Source organism: Larimichthys crocea, chromosome X, assembly GCF_000972845.2.
Source record: "Larimichthys crocea isolate SSNF chromosome X, L_crocea_2.0, whole genome shotgun sequence".
NCBI classification, from domain to species: Eukaryota; Metazoa; Chordata; class Actinopteri; family Sciaenidae; genus Larimichthys; species Larimichthys crocea.
The window spans coordinates 28,972,430-28,991,290 of record NC_040020.1 but is presented as its reverse complement, the minus strand read 5'-3'; the positions used below and the strand labels follow the sequence as shown (position 1 = coordinate 28,991,290).

The window sequence follows — 18,861 nt, the reverse complement described above, 5'->3', positions numbered from 1 at the left end:
AGATCTACTCTTCTCTTCTTCTTTGGAGAAGCCTGCTATGTTCTGTTTGACACTGAAAGATGGTTTTACAGAGACTTTAACATGACACAAAGACAAGACGAGTTTTTGTTAGAAAGTTATTAAAAAAAGCTCCAAGTGCTGTTTCACCACTGTATTTTTGTTGTTGTGCATATTGCATCTTTGCTGTGGTGTGTCTTCCAGTGTGAAGAGAGTAATAGGTTTTGAAGCCATAAGTTGCATGGGCAGACACAAGAAGAGAAACACCTTACAATATCCTGTACCACTACACTCCAACACTTCTTAATACAGCATCAAAAATAATGGTAAAACATATGGAGTTCCCTCCGACATGGTGTCAATAAAAACTGAATCAAAAGCTTCAAAAAAACATTTGATTTATTGCATCTCAGCCATATTTACATCACAGCAATGAGAAATGCTTACTTTTAACAATTCATTTCAGCCAGTAATGTTTCTCCATTATCCTTTTTTTTCTTAAAAAAATATATGTACAATCGGTTGTGTGTATTGGCATAAAACACAAAAGTTAAAAAAAAGATATATTAGAGTTAAAAATCAGACACTCAGTGGTGCTTGAGGTGCAATTAAAATATGTGGCAGCAGACATTGCCATCATCTGTCCAGTTCGGCCTGTAGGATCTCTCCCCAGGTCTCGGCATCCAGCGGCGCCATCTTCCTGCCGCTCAGCTCCTCCGCTGACCTCACGTGGCTGTATCGACCTCTCAGCCAGTCTTTTTTTAAACAGCTTCTCGTGTAGTTCCTCACTAGAGTGACCTACAGAGAGGAAACAGGACGCAGTGAGAGTTTGAATGAAGTTTAAACCTTTTCTCAGTCACTCTTTACATTTTGTAAATTCAAAATAAATCAATTAAATCAATACACCGATCAATTAAAGCATACAGTCTCGTCTGACATCTTATACTTGTCTTGTCTTACATCATTTTTCTTTGTTGTTGCTACCGACTTGCTATATTTTTTATCCTAAATAATATACTCATAATAACTACACATGTTTTTCAGTTCAGTTCTTTGTTGTGTTTCCTGCACATGTTCGAAATAAACTATCTATCCAAATGTCAATTTTCTATGTAATGTGGCTGTAATATAAATTCCTAAAATTAAATGCTTAATATGAAATGCATATATTTTGATATCTTTCTACTATTTTTGTGATTGTTTGTAATAGTTGGGTTTCCGTGGGTGTTTTTCTTAAAAGTGGACCCACCTTCCAGGACAGGCCGTTTCCCCTGTCGCTGTCGACCTCCCTCTGACAGACGGCTCTGACCAGCAGACACTGCCTCCTCCACAGCTGGTCGCTCTCGTCAATGATGTCATGCCACAGCTTGCAGGTCCGTGAGGCGCTGCACAGACTCTCTGCATCCAGCTCACCAAAGATCTTCACGCTCATTTCTGCCGGCAGGGTTTCGGCAAAGTTTTGAGGTGTGGTGTCACAGGTGGATGTCAGGGTGGGTCTTCTTTCACAGAGAAAAAACACAGGCGAGGTCCTCGTGGGGTCATGCTGCATAATAGCTCAGTGTCCAACAGTTTGAAACGGCCTGGAAAAAAACAGAGTGATTAAAGATATCGAATCGCAAATTCAAAGAAATGATAACATAATAACTCTGAATCTGACAGACACTTTAAAGATGAAATGGCAGAGGAACGCCTATAAAACTGTTAGTTTGGAGGAGATACTGTATTTAGCTGAGCAGCAAACCACCTTTTTTCACCAATAATTACATATCTTTATTGATTTCTTTGTCAGATATTAAATTTTATTCTAACATGTATTTCTCCAATAGCAGCAACATAATTCTTCTCAGTTGAAAAGTTTACTTTCAAGCATATTCCTGATATTTCATACTTAGTCGCACTGTTTTCCTGGACATTTTGTACCACAAGTCATGACGCAAATGCACAACCTCTCTGCTCAATGCTTACTTTGCTTATTTTTATCCTATGTGTAGTGCTGTTACACTATCTAGTGCTCTTATGCTGAGCTGACCGATTCCTCTTGTCCAACAAATTTCATTGTATTGTTGACCCTGTGTTAGCTTACTCATGACAAATAAACCTGAAACTGAAACTGATCTGTGTATCCATCTCTCTAATCCGGCCTTCAGCTCAGTCACACAGGCATAATAAGTGTAAAAAGCCTGTTCATCACCCAGTAAAAATACACTACTTGTGATACAGACATTGACTCACTATATTTCAGTTACTATAAATCACTATACTGTAAATCTGCAGATATTAGTAATGAATCTGCATTTGAACACATTTTCCTTCACACAATTTCTTTTATTATTATAATACTGCATGTTGTTACTTTATATCCCATTCATGGGTGTCATGGTTGAAGGCTGGCCACATAAACAACTCAAATCAACGCATTTCTAGGTCATTAAAGAGGACAGAATCACAGCAGTCAGTTTAAACTCACAGTATTTGTTTCCCTTTAGGGTTTGCGGGTGAACCAACGCTTTTAATTTCTCCATTAAAGTGTGAATCTCACTGAAATAAAACCAGCTCGGAGTCACGTTCAGCTACACGAGTCTCACCTCCGCCCCGGCACCAGCAGCACCGTGGTTAGCTTACAACGACTGAAAACCCTCCGGTCTTTGGCAGATTTCAGGCCAAATACCGCTCACATTGCAGGGGGAAGCGGGTAGTAAATGTCTACCACTATATTTGAGTAAAAGACGATGAAATGTGCGGTTTAAATGAGTGTTTCTTACCGACAGCGCGGTCGCTTCGTGCCTCTCTCACAGCTGACTGTTTAAATGTCTCAACGGTTGTTTACACACACACCGTGTTTTCGATGAAGTGCGCATGCGCAGCGGTCACACGCCCTTTAAACGGCCAACAAACCGTTTTAATTCACTAATACCTCATTAATTAACAGCTAATAAGTCACTGTAGCCTGTTATAAATAATAATGTAATCACCGTATTAAATATACGACTCACGGTGTTTTCATTTTCGTTCGTACCCAACATTTAGCAATAGAAAACACCACACGACGACCACGGATTAGTGCGAAATCGTGAATGTACTGTATATTGCATGCACGCCGAATTAAACAGTGCTTATTAATAAACCGTCTTAAAATTAATCTAATTTAACGTATTACACATTTTTTAAATTGAAATAATTCAGGACTGTCGGCAGGCCACAAATCTTAGGAACTGTGCAACTGCGCATGCTCCGCTGCATCCCGGAAGTTTTGAATTGTGTCGCTGACAGCTAAAAAAAAGTTGTGCGTGCTTTTCTTTCTGTCCTGCTGCTTTGAGTTTTAGCCCTCACACATAAATAATTATACATTTCGCCACCAGAGCAGGTAGGCAGAAGTAAAAGTGAACTGCTGCACGGCTGGTTGTGAGTTTAGCTGAGCTTTCGTGTCTGTTTCAACAGTCAGACAGCAGCTGAATGAACACAGAGAGGCTCTGTGACGCCAAATAAATCATGTGTAGCTTTCAGACTTCCTTCAGCTCAACAGTAAAGGTTTGTGTTGTTGTGTATTTTTCTACCAGTGCCTCCAGTGAACAGATGTCCGACTTCGACCTCGTTCCGGTGGACGGCGGGGATCCCATCCACCTGCCGCCCGGGGAGACCGTGGTGGGCAGGGGACCTTTCCTGCGGGTTAGTCCTCCTTCATACATTGTGGTGCCACAGTTTGTGCTTGATTACATGTTGCTTTTATTAAATTTAACACATATTACATATTCTTGTTTATTTCTTAATTATTTATGTTAGACATAACTCTTGAATTTGCCATACGTGTAATATATATTGCATATATTGATCATATTATGGGTTTTTATATGGGTTATTTATGAATATATTTGTTTGTGTTCATTTGAATAAACTTTATTTAGGAATGTTTCCTCCATGGTAACAATACAAACTAAAATAATAGGCTAATGGTGTTAGGACTACATTTTGATACGTTATGTTGTTATATGTTATACTGTGCATTAAAGCTTACATGTGAGCTACAGCTGAACTGCAGGTCTTCCTCTGAACCACTGGAGGACTCTGTCACACTGATAACGTGGAGGCAGCTGGTCTGGTGGAACAAGGTGTACTAGATTTTCTAGTTATTGCTACTTTTTTCAGAGATTTTGAAGAATCTCAGCTACTAAAAGATAAACTTGATTTTACTCTCTCTGTCTGTAAGATATTCCGTCCAAATTATTAAACTTCTGGTACACACACTAGTTAGAAGTAGTTGAAACATGCAAAGTGTGATTTATATCATAAATATAGATTTTAAATCAGATAATATGATAATTCCACAAAATTCCAGGTGAAATTAGGTTATAAATATATCATTTACAACATGAATGCTCTGAAGTATATAGTTTTTGTACAAAATTTTGAAATCACCCTGCGTTTGTTATCGTCTTCACTTTCCATCGGCAAAGTCATTATGGTGCATCATCTGGAGACCATGAATGTCCATAATGACTGTCATCCAAGTGTTAATACTTTAACTTGTGATTGAACAAATTGTTGGTCAAGTCGAATGTGGCACAAGAGGAAATGTCAGGACGTTTGAAATTCGGGCTGGTTTTTGCAATGTTTTTTCTTTGTTCTCTTTTTACCTCAGATCATATCTAAATTTGGACTGAAGCTCTTGTCATGTTTTGTTTTTCCACACCTGTTCTCAGGTCAATGATAAGAGAGTGTCCAGACATCACGGGCTGCTGGAGAACCTGAACGGAGAGCTGCGTCTTAAACCTGTACGTCCTCCCACTTGGACTGTTTTTAGTCTTTATGAAGATTTAAACATCATTCATTATTTCATGACCATCAGCTTACTGGTGACCCTTATCCCAGCCAACCAGTTTTTAAAGTTAAAATACCTTTATTTATAATATTTATATATTTGTCTACTCTGCATGGCTCTCTGTCTGTGAGATAGTCCATCCAAACTATCAAACTACTGTCATCTATAGTCATCTGGTTGATTTAAGGTCATTTTCATTCTAGCAGAAAGCTCAAGCAGCTAATGAAAATCAGCTGATAGAGACCTTGTTAATAAGAAAAATCTGTTTGGAAATTTAATATAATTTATTTAAACAGTCATTATAATTGACAATTATAAAAAACTTTAATTAATAGAATAATAAAATAAATTGAGTGTATAATTTGGCTGTGAGCAATTCAGAGTGCATGGGGTCTATTCTTTCATTTCTTTTATGACTTTTTTTTTAATCAAAATTTTATTACCTGTGCACATTTAGATAATACACAACTTCTTTTTTTCAGAAAAAATACGTTTTGTTTTTTTTTACAAATTCTACAAAGTCTCTGGTTCTGCAGCCACTTACTTAAATGCCCTTATACAGGCATATGTTGCCTCATGACTGTTGTGCTCTTCCAATGAACAACGCCTGGCTCTGCCTCCCGTACACTCAGGGTAATCCAAACCTTTCTTGTCTGTTGTTGCCCGTTGGTGGAACCAGATCAGAGGCATCCCTCTCTACCTTATGAAAACACCTGAAGACCCAGCTCTTCAGAGAGTACCTCCTCTCCTTGCACTACCAACAACTAGACATGCTAAATCTAGCCCCCTCTACAACCCCCCGTCACTTGTTTCTATGCAAGTAGTACGTAAAAGTGTTGTGCTGTAATCTTTAAGTGATCAGTTTACTCGAAAGATAGAAAAGGAAAATGGTTGGGAACCTGTGATCTAAGGTTATAGCCCTGCAAGAAATACTGCCTATGTAACACTTACAATGTTTTGACATTTTGTCATAGAAGCTGAAGACACAGGTGTATCATGGTGCTGTAGTGGATTTTTGTTTTTTTAACTGACAGGTGTTTTGGTATTTGGTTCTCTGGAGGGTAGAAACAGGAAAACTACAGCACACTGCAGTCTGTAGAGGCTGATTGAAGCAAATATTTGAGGTATAATTAAAATAACATTACAAAATATGCATATAATTTCCAAACATGTGGTCGCTGTAGTACTCCCTAAACGCTACTGTTTCAAGAGTATCATTCATTAGTTTCTGTAATCAAATACATTCAATACACTGATATTTATGTGATGGAGTCAGTGCAGCAGCAGAAGTCAGATGGAGGTGTGTTAGAAAACATAAATCACACCGACCTCAGTTAATTATCATTTGTGTTTAATTGACTTGAAGGGTTGTTAATGCATCAGCACGTCTCGAAATCGTCATCTCAGAAAATTATTAACGCTTCACAGTCACAACACTTCATCCATGTATAATAAATCGTATCAGTGACGTGATCTCTTGATTTCACAGGATATTCTTCACAGAGCAGCCCGAGGCGCTCAGACAACATCAGAGCTTTAATCGTCATACCTGCATCATTAAATGGAGAAAATCTGAATGCTGTCAAGTTTTTTTCGTCCCTCTTGTGGCAGTTTCTTGCTGCAGGGCTGTGGGCATAAAAGAATAATCATCCATAGATTTCAAATAATTGTTCCAGGTGTAAAATTACATAAATCACTACAGACCTATTAGACAGAGGTCATGTGGAGAAGTGACCCCAACACACTGTGTGATTACAGATCATTATCGTCATGGTCTGGTCGTTGAACAATGCTATAAGAGCGCTGCGAGTGCACCACAGCAGTAAAGTTGTGTCCATACAGATAAACAATGAGCTGAAACTCACTATAAAACTCAGACACCCAGCACACTGTCACGTTGTCATTCACTCTTATTATAATAATATAAATTATAGCCACTTTGTAGAATCCTTACTGGAGTTTAATGGTTTTTCTTTTTGTTGTTCTGATCTTTAGACCCACGTGAACCCGTGCTTTGTTCAGTCATCCCTGACCGACGACCCTCGACCTCTGCAGAGAGATTCCTGGTACCCTCTTCATCATGGAGACCTGTTCTCTCTGCTGCCGGGGCAGTACATCTACAAGGTGATGGCCGTGGGTGCAGAAGACCAAACTCCCAGGTGCTTAAGATGTCAGAAAAATACTCCTTTCCATGTTAATGCTGTGTGTCAAGATCAAGATATGAATCATGCAATTTCACCCCAACGTCTCCGTAAATAATTCAATCAGGGCGGAAGAGGCTGCTCTCCACTGTTTAATTAAAGTCCTATCTTTTATCTTTGCAGAGCAGACTGCGTGGAGTTGAATGGGGTTTGGTTTGAGGGTTATCTGTTGACTCAATTAAAAGCCACCATTAGGGAGAATGTTAATTTATGTAGTCTTTGGGCTTTGGTTATCTTTTATCCATGAGTTGCGCCTTCTTTGTCCTGATACAAGCTTTCTGTTTGAAGTTTAGATCAAACAGGCAGGAGAGGACACTCGAGCAAATGTTAATACTGTTCAAACCAGCCGAAACTCATGTAAAATTCATACCGAAACAGCATTAACGTTTCACAAGTTTGAATTTCTGACACATTAATTGTTTCACTTAAGAAATTCTCTAATATCTGTTGAGGAGTTTTAACTTCTATTGTTCAGATATATTTTGTCAAATATTCCCCTAGAAACAGTCAGATGATTGAAGAAGAGGAAGAAGAAGGAGAAGAAGAAGGACTTCCTGTTTCTCACAAGCCAGATGTGGAACCACCTCCTCCTATCAGACAGGACTTTGGACAGACTCCCCCCGATGAGGAGCCCACAGCAGCAGCTCTGTCAAACCAAGACGACACTGACAGTCCAGACAGAAGTTTAAATAAGGTTTGTAGACTCACATCTAAATCAGCCGAAGTGCAGCGCTGTTTTGAGCTGAGAAAGTTCTATCATGTCGATCTTTGTCCAGGTAGGGTCCGAGCTTCTGTTGGCAAGAAGTCTTCACAATTTAAACATTTTAAAAAGTTAGGTGATCTGATGTCAGTTTTGTAAACTATCAGAAATGTTGTGGTCACCTGTCCGTTTAATATGACTGGTTGCGTTTCATTTCTGGAAACATTGCAGGGCTGCTTTGTGGTAATATTAAATTTACAGGATTTACATCACAAAGTACTTTTCAGGCATTTAATTCACAGGGCCATCACAAAACAGACATGCCTTGCAGGTTATCAAACAGTTTCACGATCAGTTTTCCAGAAAATGTATTTCATCTATATCGCACAGTTCTAATTTCATCTCTTCATGTGACAAAAGGACAATAACTGGGCCTGTAAGCCCGTTACAGAACAAAGATTCACGTTTTTGAATTGTTTTCAAATATTGCTACGGTGTCAACTGACCCGTCTCTTGATTCAAACCAACTTATGCCATTGCAACTCCACTTGTCAAATCTCCAGTGGCTGGTTTTATAATGTAAAGCATGTCACATCACGACAGCCAATCAGCTTTTAGCATCGTCAACCAGTCAAACTGTCAGCTGGTGAAAATGGCGTAAGTTTTGGACGAAAAAGACAATTATTTTTGTTTGTTCATCGTTTCATCTATACTAGAAATGCAAATGCAACTCAGCATCACTACCTTCTTTCATGTTTTTTGCTACAAATGATGCAAAAAAGACCCGGCACACGTCTCGCCTAGTGGGATTGATGTAAACTGGCAGAACGTTGCAGAACGACCCATTGCAAGTATTTGCAAGTTTCAACTTGTCTTGTTGCAAATCTTTGGTCTAAACTGATCTTAAATATATCAAGTAGTTTCCTAAAGCTGCCCTGCATCAGTATTTTTCATATTATTCAAAATGTTCTGAGCTGATCATGGGGATTTGGTCAATGGATCGAGTCCAATAAATAAGATCTTTTCTTTACTGAACTCTGGTGTGTTGTGTCCACCTCATAAAGCTGACTTCATCTGTGGTTTCCAGTTGAAATTTCTGAGTTGAAACTTGGAAATTTCCATTTCTGTCGAACTTTTCTAATCCTTCAAAATCTGTATCCAAATACACCGATGGAAACACCGTTCTCACCTTTAAACTTTAATTTTTGTTAATCTCAGCAGCGTCAGGCAGCTGTTTCATTCAAACGAGCTCTGTTGAACCCACCGAATACAACTGAGGAACGTTTTGTTTCATGTAGGGAGACTGTGCACAACCCAAAGAAATGGAGGATGACCAAAGTGAAGTCACTCCATCTGAACCCAAGAGAAGAGTTTTACCTGCGTGGATGATGGTGGCAGCTGCACATCCTTCCTCTTCCTCCAGCCCAAAAGGTAGAGTGTTCATGTTTTCTGTCTTGCTGCAGTAGAAATAGATTTATTGCTTTTTTTTCCATGTGTCTGTCTTCGTGTATTTGTACCCAGGGATTAAAAATGTCCAGTGTTTTAGGTAGAAGTTTAAGTTAAAGTTGTCCATATGAATATGAGAAAGTGCGTGTGTATGTTTTTGTTCAGACAGTGAAAGCTGTCTTTCAGAAACTTTTGAAGTATCATTATTACAACCACCAACATGAGTAGTAAGTCAAGAATTTGAGAAGAGAAGTTCGTTCCTCTTGCTAACAAGAAATATAATAACAAACTGTTGAGGTATTTAATAGAATGTCCTGAGATTCTCAGTTACCTGTGTGTCTTTTCGCTGATGGTGAACGTTGAAATTCCCATGCAGACGTTGAGCCACAAGGGATGAGTTGATATTTCAGTCTTTGGTCAAAGAACAGAGTCGCAGGTCGCACAGTTGAGAGTTCATGTGGAACAAGTTACATGTGCAATACATTAAATTTACACTTTTATCAAGTTGGGGAAAAAAAGCTTAAAGGATCAGAATGAGGGCTGTAGTGACTTCTAGTTGTGTAGCTGCTGATTACAGCCCCCTCAACTCACCCTCTCCTTCCTTGTGTGAGACTAGATTCGGTGTTCTTGAAGAAGTTCTTCTTACTTTTAGGGGAATATACACTAATAAAAACATAAATAGAGCCCACTTAATCTGATGCACTGGACCTTTAAACACAAGGAGCGAACTGATCATCTGGGGTTAGTCTTGAAATCCTGATAAACTTTTTTTTTTTGGTCAGTTTTGAAGCCAGAAAATCAAACTTGCCGATGATGTTGGTGAGGGTTCACAGCTGCCCTGGTACATTGTCAGTTCAAGTCCTGCGTGCTGCACTAGTCCACAAAATATCTGCTGAAGGAATGAGTCTGTTTTAAGGTGACATTGTGCAGAGCTGCCACCTGAACGCTGCAGACGTTGGTTGACCTTAAATAGCCGTTAAACCCGACCGCCACATAGTCTGAAGGCATCAGTTTCATCAATAGAAAAGTTAACAAGAGAATAAATGGAAAACTGCCTTTGTCTGGATATCATCCTTGATAATTGTAGCAGTCTGTGCATGTGTTTGATGGTAATAAACAGCCACTGTTTTCCCCTCAGTGCTGCTGTTCTCTAATATTTACTCTAAAGGAAGGCAGACAGCTCTGCTGTCTGGACTTACAGTTTCTCCGATCATCTATTTACTTAAGAGCTAACTTTAAACTGGGCTGAGTGGATGGATGGAAAAGTTCCAGTTTCCTAAAGAGAGACTTTCAGAAGAAAGATTTCAGAGTTCAAGAAAGGCAGAAACATCAGTCTGAAAGTTGGCAGTGTGGAAAAGTAATTATTACTTTGGTATTTTGTGATACTCCACTACTTGACTGTTTACTTGACTACATTTTTCTTACGGCTGTAGTTACGGCTGTGTGAGTCTTTTTGTCATGTGACTGCTTAAATAAAGAAGTGTCCTGTTGTGCCTTTATTAAAATTATTTCACATAAGTCCAAAAACATAAAAACAGATTTGTGTATCAGCTCCATACAACCTTCTCATTTCATGATACCGACACAGCAACCTGGAGTATCTGCAGATACCAATACCAATCTGATACTGTGGCTGGAGTTCCTGTGTAATCATCTAAAAATTACATTTTCCTTCCTGTTGTAGTTCAATCAGCTGTGAAGAGAAGTAAAGGAGCTGCAGCGGCGTCAACCAGCACTAAACGGACAGCAGACAAACCTGCAAAGGCTTCCTCACCTGAGGAGGCAGAGGTCAGCGAGGAGGAAATGCCAAAGAAGAGGAGAAGGAAGATGCATGTTGAAGAAGAAGAAGAAGAAGAAAAAGCAGCCCCATCTAAAACAGTTGAGTGCAACTGTGAGCGAGTAGTCAGTGGCTGTTATTGTGTGTCAAGGAATTAGACCTTCAGGCTGTGCCTTTTTCAGTCTTACCTGTAAACTTACTGCCTTTTCAGTGAGTACCCAAAAATATCTTCATGCTGTCTTTATAGACTATTTAAACTGAAGTGAACTTCTTTTTGTTTGTCGGTTTCTGTTGACTTCCAGAATGTTCCGTCAGAGCGGCCCACGGTTCGTCTACAGACTGAATCTAACAGGTCTGAGGTGAGCGACGAGTCTGACAGCTTCACCATGGAGGTGGAGGAGGAAGAAAGAGGAGGGGGGACTTCTACAGCTCAGATAAACACCATGACGCAGCCGTATGAAAGCACGCAACCCGAGAATGAGGACAAGAAGTTGAAAAACAGACGACAAACAACCCAACGAGCTGAGTCTGTCGGGTCAAACGGTGGCTCTGTGCCAGGCTCTGTCAAACCTAATCTCAGAACGCCATGTCCTTATGGGAAGGACTGCTACAGGTATGTTTACCTCAAGCTGAGCTTCTTCAGAAGTTAAAGGGTATCTGGGAGTTTATTTCAGGGCCTGCCAAAAGGCTCTCGCTTTGATGTGACTCATTTTCCAACGAAGATGAGATGAAGTGCACTTGAACATGAAGAGAGCCAAAAACTGAATTGGGTTCAAAATCTTCTTTAAGTAGCTGCCTGATGCTCTCTGCTTCTTGCTTCAGAGGCATTCCCTCTCAAATTTAAGATAAAAGATCATTTCCAAAAAGATTAAAGGTAAAACATGATTTTTTAAAAAGGTTTTCTTACATAACTTCAATAAAAAAATGCAAATCTTCCAAACTGACAGATAAAATACCAGTGAGCATTATTTTAAAGTGTTACTGCTGTGTACCACCTGAAACAAGCTTGGTGATTATTATCCAAATGTAAAGTCCATTCAGCTCCATTGTATTTGCTCCACACAATGAGTGTTTACCTGCATGCAACACAAGCCTGCTCCAACATGAATGGTCAATACTACTCAGAACACTTGTAAAAATCTTGTCCCATTCCTAGACTCTGCATTCCTGCGTTCATTCATCTGCGAAATGTGAACTGCTCATTCTTGAAGTGACAACATGTCAAGTACTGTAATTATTTTTCCATGATTTTATTGTATTTCAGGCTATAATTCCCACTTTCAGACGATCTGTTTGACTTGACATGCTAACAAAATGTTGCCATGTTGTTGCTCAAATTATAGCTCTTCGTTCTCAGTATTAATGCATCTCTAAAAGAACAGTCTGCTTCAGTCTGGCTGCTGTGGTTTAACTAAAGGATCAGCAGGAAAACATCCTGCAGAAATGCTTTGTGTGTAGCGTCTCTGACATGTTTATCCACCAGCAGACTGAAGATGTGAGATTACCTCCATGTTTGTTTTTCGCAGGAAGAACCCGATCCATTTCCAGGAGTGCAGTCACCCCGGTGACACCGACTACGAGGAGGAGGAAGAGGAGGAAGAGACGGAGGAAGCAGACCGACCTGAGTGCCCCTACGGCACTGATTGCTACAGGTCAGACAGTCATTATTATCCCCAGAGTGATTGGAAGGCTTGATGGGAATTGCACAAAACTAGGATGAGGAATTAAACAGGATATCTTGGCTATCCTTGCTCAACTTATCTGTGATCCGGTTGCACAAAAGCAGGATAGGGGGCAGTAGGATAAGTTATGGTATAAGTTACCATGGAGATTTATTCTGTGGAGCTAGCCTGCTCCAGACCAGGCTAAGTTCAGGATCTATTTAATCTCATCCTATCTCAGTCAGAAGTCACCACAAACGGAAACCAATAGTTATTCCACTGCCCACTACACATTGTTATCACATAACTGTCATCATTTAAACATTTGTGATCATTAATTTCCATTCAATAAGGCCACATTGTGGAGGACGGCACAAGCCACAGTAATGTCACATGCCCTCAAAGGGCTGACCCTTAATTTGTGAAGACACTGAAAGCGTGCCTTCAGGAGGCCAAAGGTCATTTCAACTCTGGCTCTGGTCCTGGCATGGGCATGGTTTTAGGCCTGCTGTGCTTCCTGGGGGGTCTGTGAATGGTGTCAGGAGAAAAGGCTGGCAGGCATACCCCTGTCTCCCAGCAACACACCAGATAATTCATAAACAGAGTGACATTCTTGACACAGCCATGATTTAAAAAGTGGTTATTAACAGGGGTTGTGTGGCTAAGCCACTCTACTTGCCATGGTGAATCTGTGATCGGTGGCAGGGTCCATTTGAGGGAGCCACTCTTCACTGGAAGAGATGTTCGTCTCATTTATTCATCTTGTTTATTATTGAAAAAAGAATACAAACATGACTGACTTTTTTTTTCCCTCACAGGAAAAATCCTCTTCACAGGAAAGAATACAAACACACAAAGAGACCAGGTAGGCTGTTTCTCTTCATCCCTTTGAAATTGGTTGAGTTTCTAATCAGCAGACTCATTTTCTGCTCTGACAAATGACAAAGAAAATGTCTTGATGTCAATTTAATTAAAATGCAGGAAGAAGTCATTAACTGAGGTCAGGTTATACACATTTAATACAGCCTTTTTAAAATGACTCATGAGTTATTGAACATGTGTTTTTCATTATTTTATGACAGGTTCATTTTTCTTCATTTTTGTTTTCCTGCCATACCTACCATAATAACCAAACATTAGCGCAATACAGCAGCTGAAAAATGAAGCTGTTGTCAAATCTTCACTTCAGGACTGACCATGAATGAGGCCAGGTCTTAACAATATTAAAACTGTAGATCCCTGAATCCAAAGAAGCGATGTTGCTGTTGCTGCTATCAAGACTCGCTTCTTATTTCAGCAAGTGATGCCAAGACACATTCTGGCCGTGTTACAGCAGCGTGGCTTTGTCGTAAAATAGTGCGGGTATTCCACCGGCCTACCTGCGGTCAAGGACTTGTCTCCCATTGCATGGTGCTTTATGAAGTGTAAAATACGACAACTGACCCGAGCAACTGAAGTCATATATCAAACAAGGATGAGAAAGAATTTCACTTTCAAAACTTCAGTTCAAACACTCACTGGATGTTGTTAATGAGGTGATGTAACATGGTGGTAAACATGATCCTGTCCCAACTTTTATGTAACGTGTCAAATTCAGAATGAGTTTATATTTACAAGAAAAAAAAAAAAAACTTTTTTACTTGAGACAGGCTGCAGAAGTGAGTCAGTCTCTATAAATCTCCATAAAATGTGTGCAGCCTGGTTCAGCCAACGATTTTGGTCTCTATAGCTAATTTCCTCGTCCATGACAACTGTGAGGGGGGTGAATTTTCTTCAACTCACTTGTTCAGATGATATTAAGGGTTAAAGTTACATGTATGTATAATTAACAGCATAACCGCTTTATTGACAGGTATGTGCCATTACAGATGGTTTATTCAAGCACCCAGGCGTCATTCGGCCTGCCTCAGGTCTGCAATGGTCTTTGCTAATATTTAGATTTGTTGTGGAGAAGTTGCTGAAGTCAAAGGTCAATGGTGAGGTCAGGAAGGAAGAAAGTGTTCAGGAGCCTCTGATGTCTTATGCTGTATTATTTATTGACTCTTGACCAAGGAGAATTAGATACACTCAAAGTTCATCAGAAGTGCCTGAGTCGTTCTCACTTTCTGCCCAACTCATCCTGCTGGATAAAATTTAAACCCCAAGATAACACCACAAATACTATACGCTCAGAAATAGTCAAAAAGAATGTTTTTATTCATGCAGGTGTTATTGTCAGGATATTCTAGTCTGGAGACACAGATGTCTGTTTATGCAGATTAGACCGCCAACGGCAAGCTATCTGTCTAAGAAGTGTCATTGGTGTCAACTCAATGCAACTTTGACATTGAGCTAAAATGAACTAAAACCAGTGAATCTCTGGAATGAAGGAAAAACACGTCAAAATGGCCGTGCAACAACATCAACAACAGCCTCAACCTTCACCTGACACACACTCAAACTGTCACAAGAGCGTCTTGTTGCCTCTTATGTAGAAGAAAAATGCCCTTGTTGACCCAAAAACACCACACCATTTAACAAGAAACTCCTCGGCACTGATGATAAACGTTTTGCTCCTGAGAGCAAAATAATCATTTTGATGCTTCGTTTGACATTTTGTCAACACTTATTTATGCTGCGTCATTGCCTCAGTTGTCTCCTGATTAAAGACAGTGTCTCGCCTCGACTGTTGTTTATACTCACAGGAAGAAGACACACAGAGATGATGACACTGTTTATTTCCTCCACACGGATGGCTCTGGAAACACTGCTGTCCTTTGTAACCGCTAAATGACAATTTCTGAATGAAACTAAAGAAATACAATCCGTGTTACAGTTTATATCTAAATTAAGACATTTACCCAAAGCAGTTATTTGACTGTATGTATGCATTTGACTAGTTTAGCATTATTATTACATATTTAGTGTTTCATTTTTTTTTTATTAAAAACATTTAAAAACTAGAAGTTGGAGGTAGTGAACCTCGTCCAATGCTGAACAATCCTCATTCATGGGGTCAATAATTCTTTTTTTTTTATATTAATCTATAATAATACAATCTGTAAAGCCTGAAGTCTGGATATCATTTTAGTGGATGAGAGCAAACTGTTAAATTAGGGGAGACCAACAGACACAAAGTCTGTTCCTGCGTAGCTTGGATCTTTACTTCCGCTCCTCTCAGTTCAGGAAATTCTTTGGCTTGCACAAGTTTCCTCTTCTAAGTGCCAAACCATCTTTTTAAAGCGTCTTTTTAAACGGCACAGTAAAGGTATTGTAAGTTTCAAAGATTTGTTTATGGATCACACTTTGGCATCATTTGGACAGTTCAGCAAATAATTAATCCTCATGGTAACTCATTCAAAAGTTGTTGTGGTAGTTGCAAGACGCCTAAAAAGTAATTAGTTGGTGAAAATCTTTAGATACCATGCTGCTTAAACAACAAACACAACCAAACACATGCTGCTCAGTGACGGCAGCAAACCTCATTTTAAATGTCAAACCTCCTCTTGTCTCCTTCATAACAAACGTAGAAAAGTAATCCAAAAATCTATTGAAGTACAAGTCAAGCTGCTGATTTAAATTGCACTCCAGAAATCAATACATACTCATGAACTTGTTTTAAGCCTTTTGTCTCTTGTGACTGGATTATAATGACATCTAATCCCGTTCACACTGTTTATGCTTCTGCAGCCTACACTACACGTACCATCCCCAAAAAGACCCCTGCTGATGATGAAGATGAAGATGAGGACTTGGAAGATGACAGCTTCATTAATGATGACAGCGAGGACGTGGGTGATGACTCAGACTACATCCCTCCCGACTCCGATGACAGCGGTAAGGAGGACGTCAAACGACTGCAGAAAGAAGCAAAGGCCTTTGTGAAGAGGAGGAAGTAGACATGGCTCCCTTTTTTGCTGTTGTTGTTGTTTGTTGTTAAGCTGTAGCAGGTGCAGAGACACACCACTCTAATGAGACTAAATCACCCGGAGAGTGACGCACAAGTGTGAAGAAGTCCAAAACACACTGAAGATCTGAGTGTACTGCCGGCGTTTACGGGTACACACTGACAGGCTTTCTTCTTAATCTTAAAATCTTGGCTTTTAATGCCTTTTAATTATCAGATAACGTCAGCAGAGACCAATCAGCTCAGAAATCTTGTAATCTGAGTCAGGTGTAGGTGAACTGTCATGTGTTCAGCACAACAAATGTCAGAGAAAGAAACAGCCACCACCGCCTCTTCTCCAGTGTCATATTACAGTACTGGATGGTTTCTCAGGTGAAGTTGCCATTTCTGACATTTTTTTTTAAATGTGAAGCTACGTGAAGGAAAGCTATACAAGTAAGTCTGATGTTGTGCTCATTGACAGATTGTGGAAAAACAACTCGTGCCAGTCAGAGCGTTTTAGGCTGGATTGTGAATGTAAACGGGACACTACGAAATTCAGAAACTGACCCTTCTACCTTTCAGTTCAGCAAACCTTTCCTGAATACAGGAACCTTTTTTGCACCTTTTTATATGTTGTGTCACCTCAAATAAAACCAAATATGAGCATTGAAACCAGATCCAAACACCGTCCGTCTCACGTGGATTAGAAAACCAAGTCTGAGCGTCTCTCAGTCTGCTGTTAAACTCTGGGTTTTATCAAATCTCTAAACAGAAAGTGAGAATTGAAGCAGCACTTTGAGCTCTCATCACCTCGGTGTCATCTCCGCGGCCTCTCGTCCATTTACTCACATCCCATTTAAACATTTCTGAGGTCATGTTTATTAAACATTTGCTTCCAGCTGCCAACCTGCACAAGCTGTCAGGTGGCTCCACAGGTGTTGTCATGGCAACATGAAACACAACAAGGGGCACAAATAATTCAAGCTGAATAAAGGAAGATATTTCTTTGTTTAGATTTTATTCCAGATGAAGCTCCATTTTTTTTTTTTTTTTTGTCAGATTGATTCTGTCCGTGTAAATATGTATAATTAAGGAGTTTTAGGAGTAGAGCACTTGTAATTTTTAAACTGTTTTTCTTACATTGTTCAATTACATCTGATGAAAACAAAGCGTGTCCTGTCTTGAATTTATGGTGTTGTGAGGTTGCAGTGAGATCTTTAGAAGGTGCCCGTTACCCCTGACAGTGTACACACACACACACACACACACCACACTCAATACATTTGAGGTATTTATCAATTGAAAAAAACAAAAATTCACATTCATCTATCTATTCTATTAATTTTTTTTAAATAAATTTGCTCTTGTTTGAAGTTATAGTCTTGTTCCATGTATGTGATTCATATAAGCAATATCACTTTAATGGTGACATTGTACTGAATAACAGCACATCTGTGTTGAAGTCGAAGTTAATCATAGCATGCAACCTAGAGTATGATATCGCTTTTATACATTACAAACAGTTCTACAAGTGTTATTTATTAGTTTTTTACTAATAAGTGACAGATTGTGATTTGTTTTTTATTTTTAAAACACTACATTGTACTGCAACTGTACTGAGACATTCGCTTTGGTAGAAACGTCAGTCTTTTTATCGTCTTGACATTCGGATAAAAGCACCAAACAGGAAGCAGGAAAACCAGTTATACAGTTTATCTTTGAGGATTATATTGTTTGAAGTAGAAGCCTGTCGACATATGATGTCCTTTTATCTCTGAGTAATGCGTTTTTACTGACGTACTGAATTGTTAAAATGTCATACTGTATTTCTTAAAGGGAGTTTGGTGTAATATTTTCCCAGAACAGCACAGGGAGCTTTAGTTTAATTTAAACTGCTCATATGTTTAAGTTTTTTTTTATCACTATAGAAACACTAGTTAACTGTTAGGTATGATGAGGTTGTCTGACATTAGTTATTGGTTGGATTAAAGGTTGTTTATTGATTACTGACCGTGGCTGATCAGGTTTATTATCAGCTAATCATATTCAGTTTCTAACAGCAGTAAATGGTTGATCCTTTTTAAACTACTTGTAGAAATATGTTTATTTTTGTGGTGCAAAGTTTATTACAATCTATGAATGATGATGTAATGTTAATGTACCAGTTATTAGAACAGTTCAAGTAGTTCAAAGTCCCAGTGATGTTTTGTATCAGCACTCAAGGAAATATTCTTGTCCAGTCATATTACTTGGTCAGTAGTATGATAGTGTTTTTCTGGGTTATTAGTACCTTTACTTGAAAGTGGGGTAAGTGATTCTGGAGAAATCCAACATCATGATAAATACCATACAAAAATATTTTTTTTAAGGAAAAAGAGACAAGGTTCATGAAACT

At 39.2% G+C, this 18,861-nt stretch overlaps 2 protein-coding genes across 5 annotated transcripts; one reads left to right on the top strand and one right to left on the bottom strand.

The window, feature by feature from the left end:
- Positions 1-382: 382 nt before the first annotated feature.
- On the bottom strand, positions 383-3,662 carry fbxo48 (F-box protein 48). Of its 3 annotated transcripts, none has more exons than XM_027283295.1 (3): positions 3,552-3,662; positions 1,247-1,577; positions 383-795 (listed from the first exon to the last, which is right to left on the bottom strand). In XM_027283295.1, exons 2-3 carry the CDS (start codon positions 1,544-1,546, stop codon positions 634-636), a joined length of 462 nt encoding a protein of 153 aa, XP_027139096.1. In that variant the 5' UTR covers positions 1,547-1,577; positions 3,552-3,662; the 3' UTR covers positions 383-633. The 3 variants fall into 3 exon arrangements, with proteins under 3 accessions (XP_027139096.1, XP_010728632.2, XP_019110316.1); XM_010730330.3 differs by lacking the exon at positions 3,552-3,662 and adding an exon at positions 2,760-3,040; XM_019254771.2 differs by lacking the exon at positions 3,552-3,662 and adding an exon at positions 2,583-2,753.
- On the top strand, positions 3,090-17,635 carry aplf (aprataxin and PNKP like factor). 2 transcript variants are annotated; one of them, XM_019254773.2, is made up of 11 exons: positions 3,090-3,280; positions 3,555-3,663; positions 4,695-4,766; positions 6,809-6,972; positions 7,516-7,708; positions 9,013-9,145; positions 10,845-11,038; positions 11,240-11,550; positions 12,464-12,589; positions 13,417-13,463; positions 16,268-17,635. In XM_019254773.2, the coding sequence occupies exons 2-11, from the start codon at positions 3,571-3,573 to the stop codon at positions 16,474-16,476; spliced, it is 1,542 nt and encodes a 513-aa protein (XP_019110318.2). In that variant the 5' UTR covers positions 3,090-3,280; positions 3,555-3,570; the 3' UTR covers positions 16,477-17,635. The 2 variants fall into 2 exon arrangements, with proteins under 2 accessions (XP_019110318.2, XP_019110317.2); XM_019254772.2 differs by having other exon boundaries at positions 3,090-3,361.
- Positions 17,636-18,861: the final 1,226 nt, after the last annotated feature.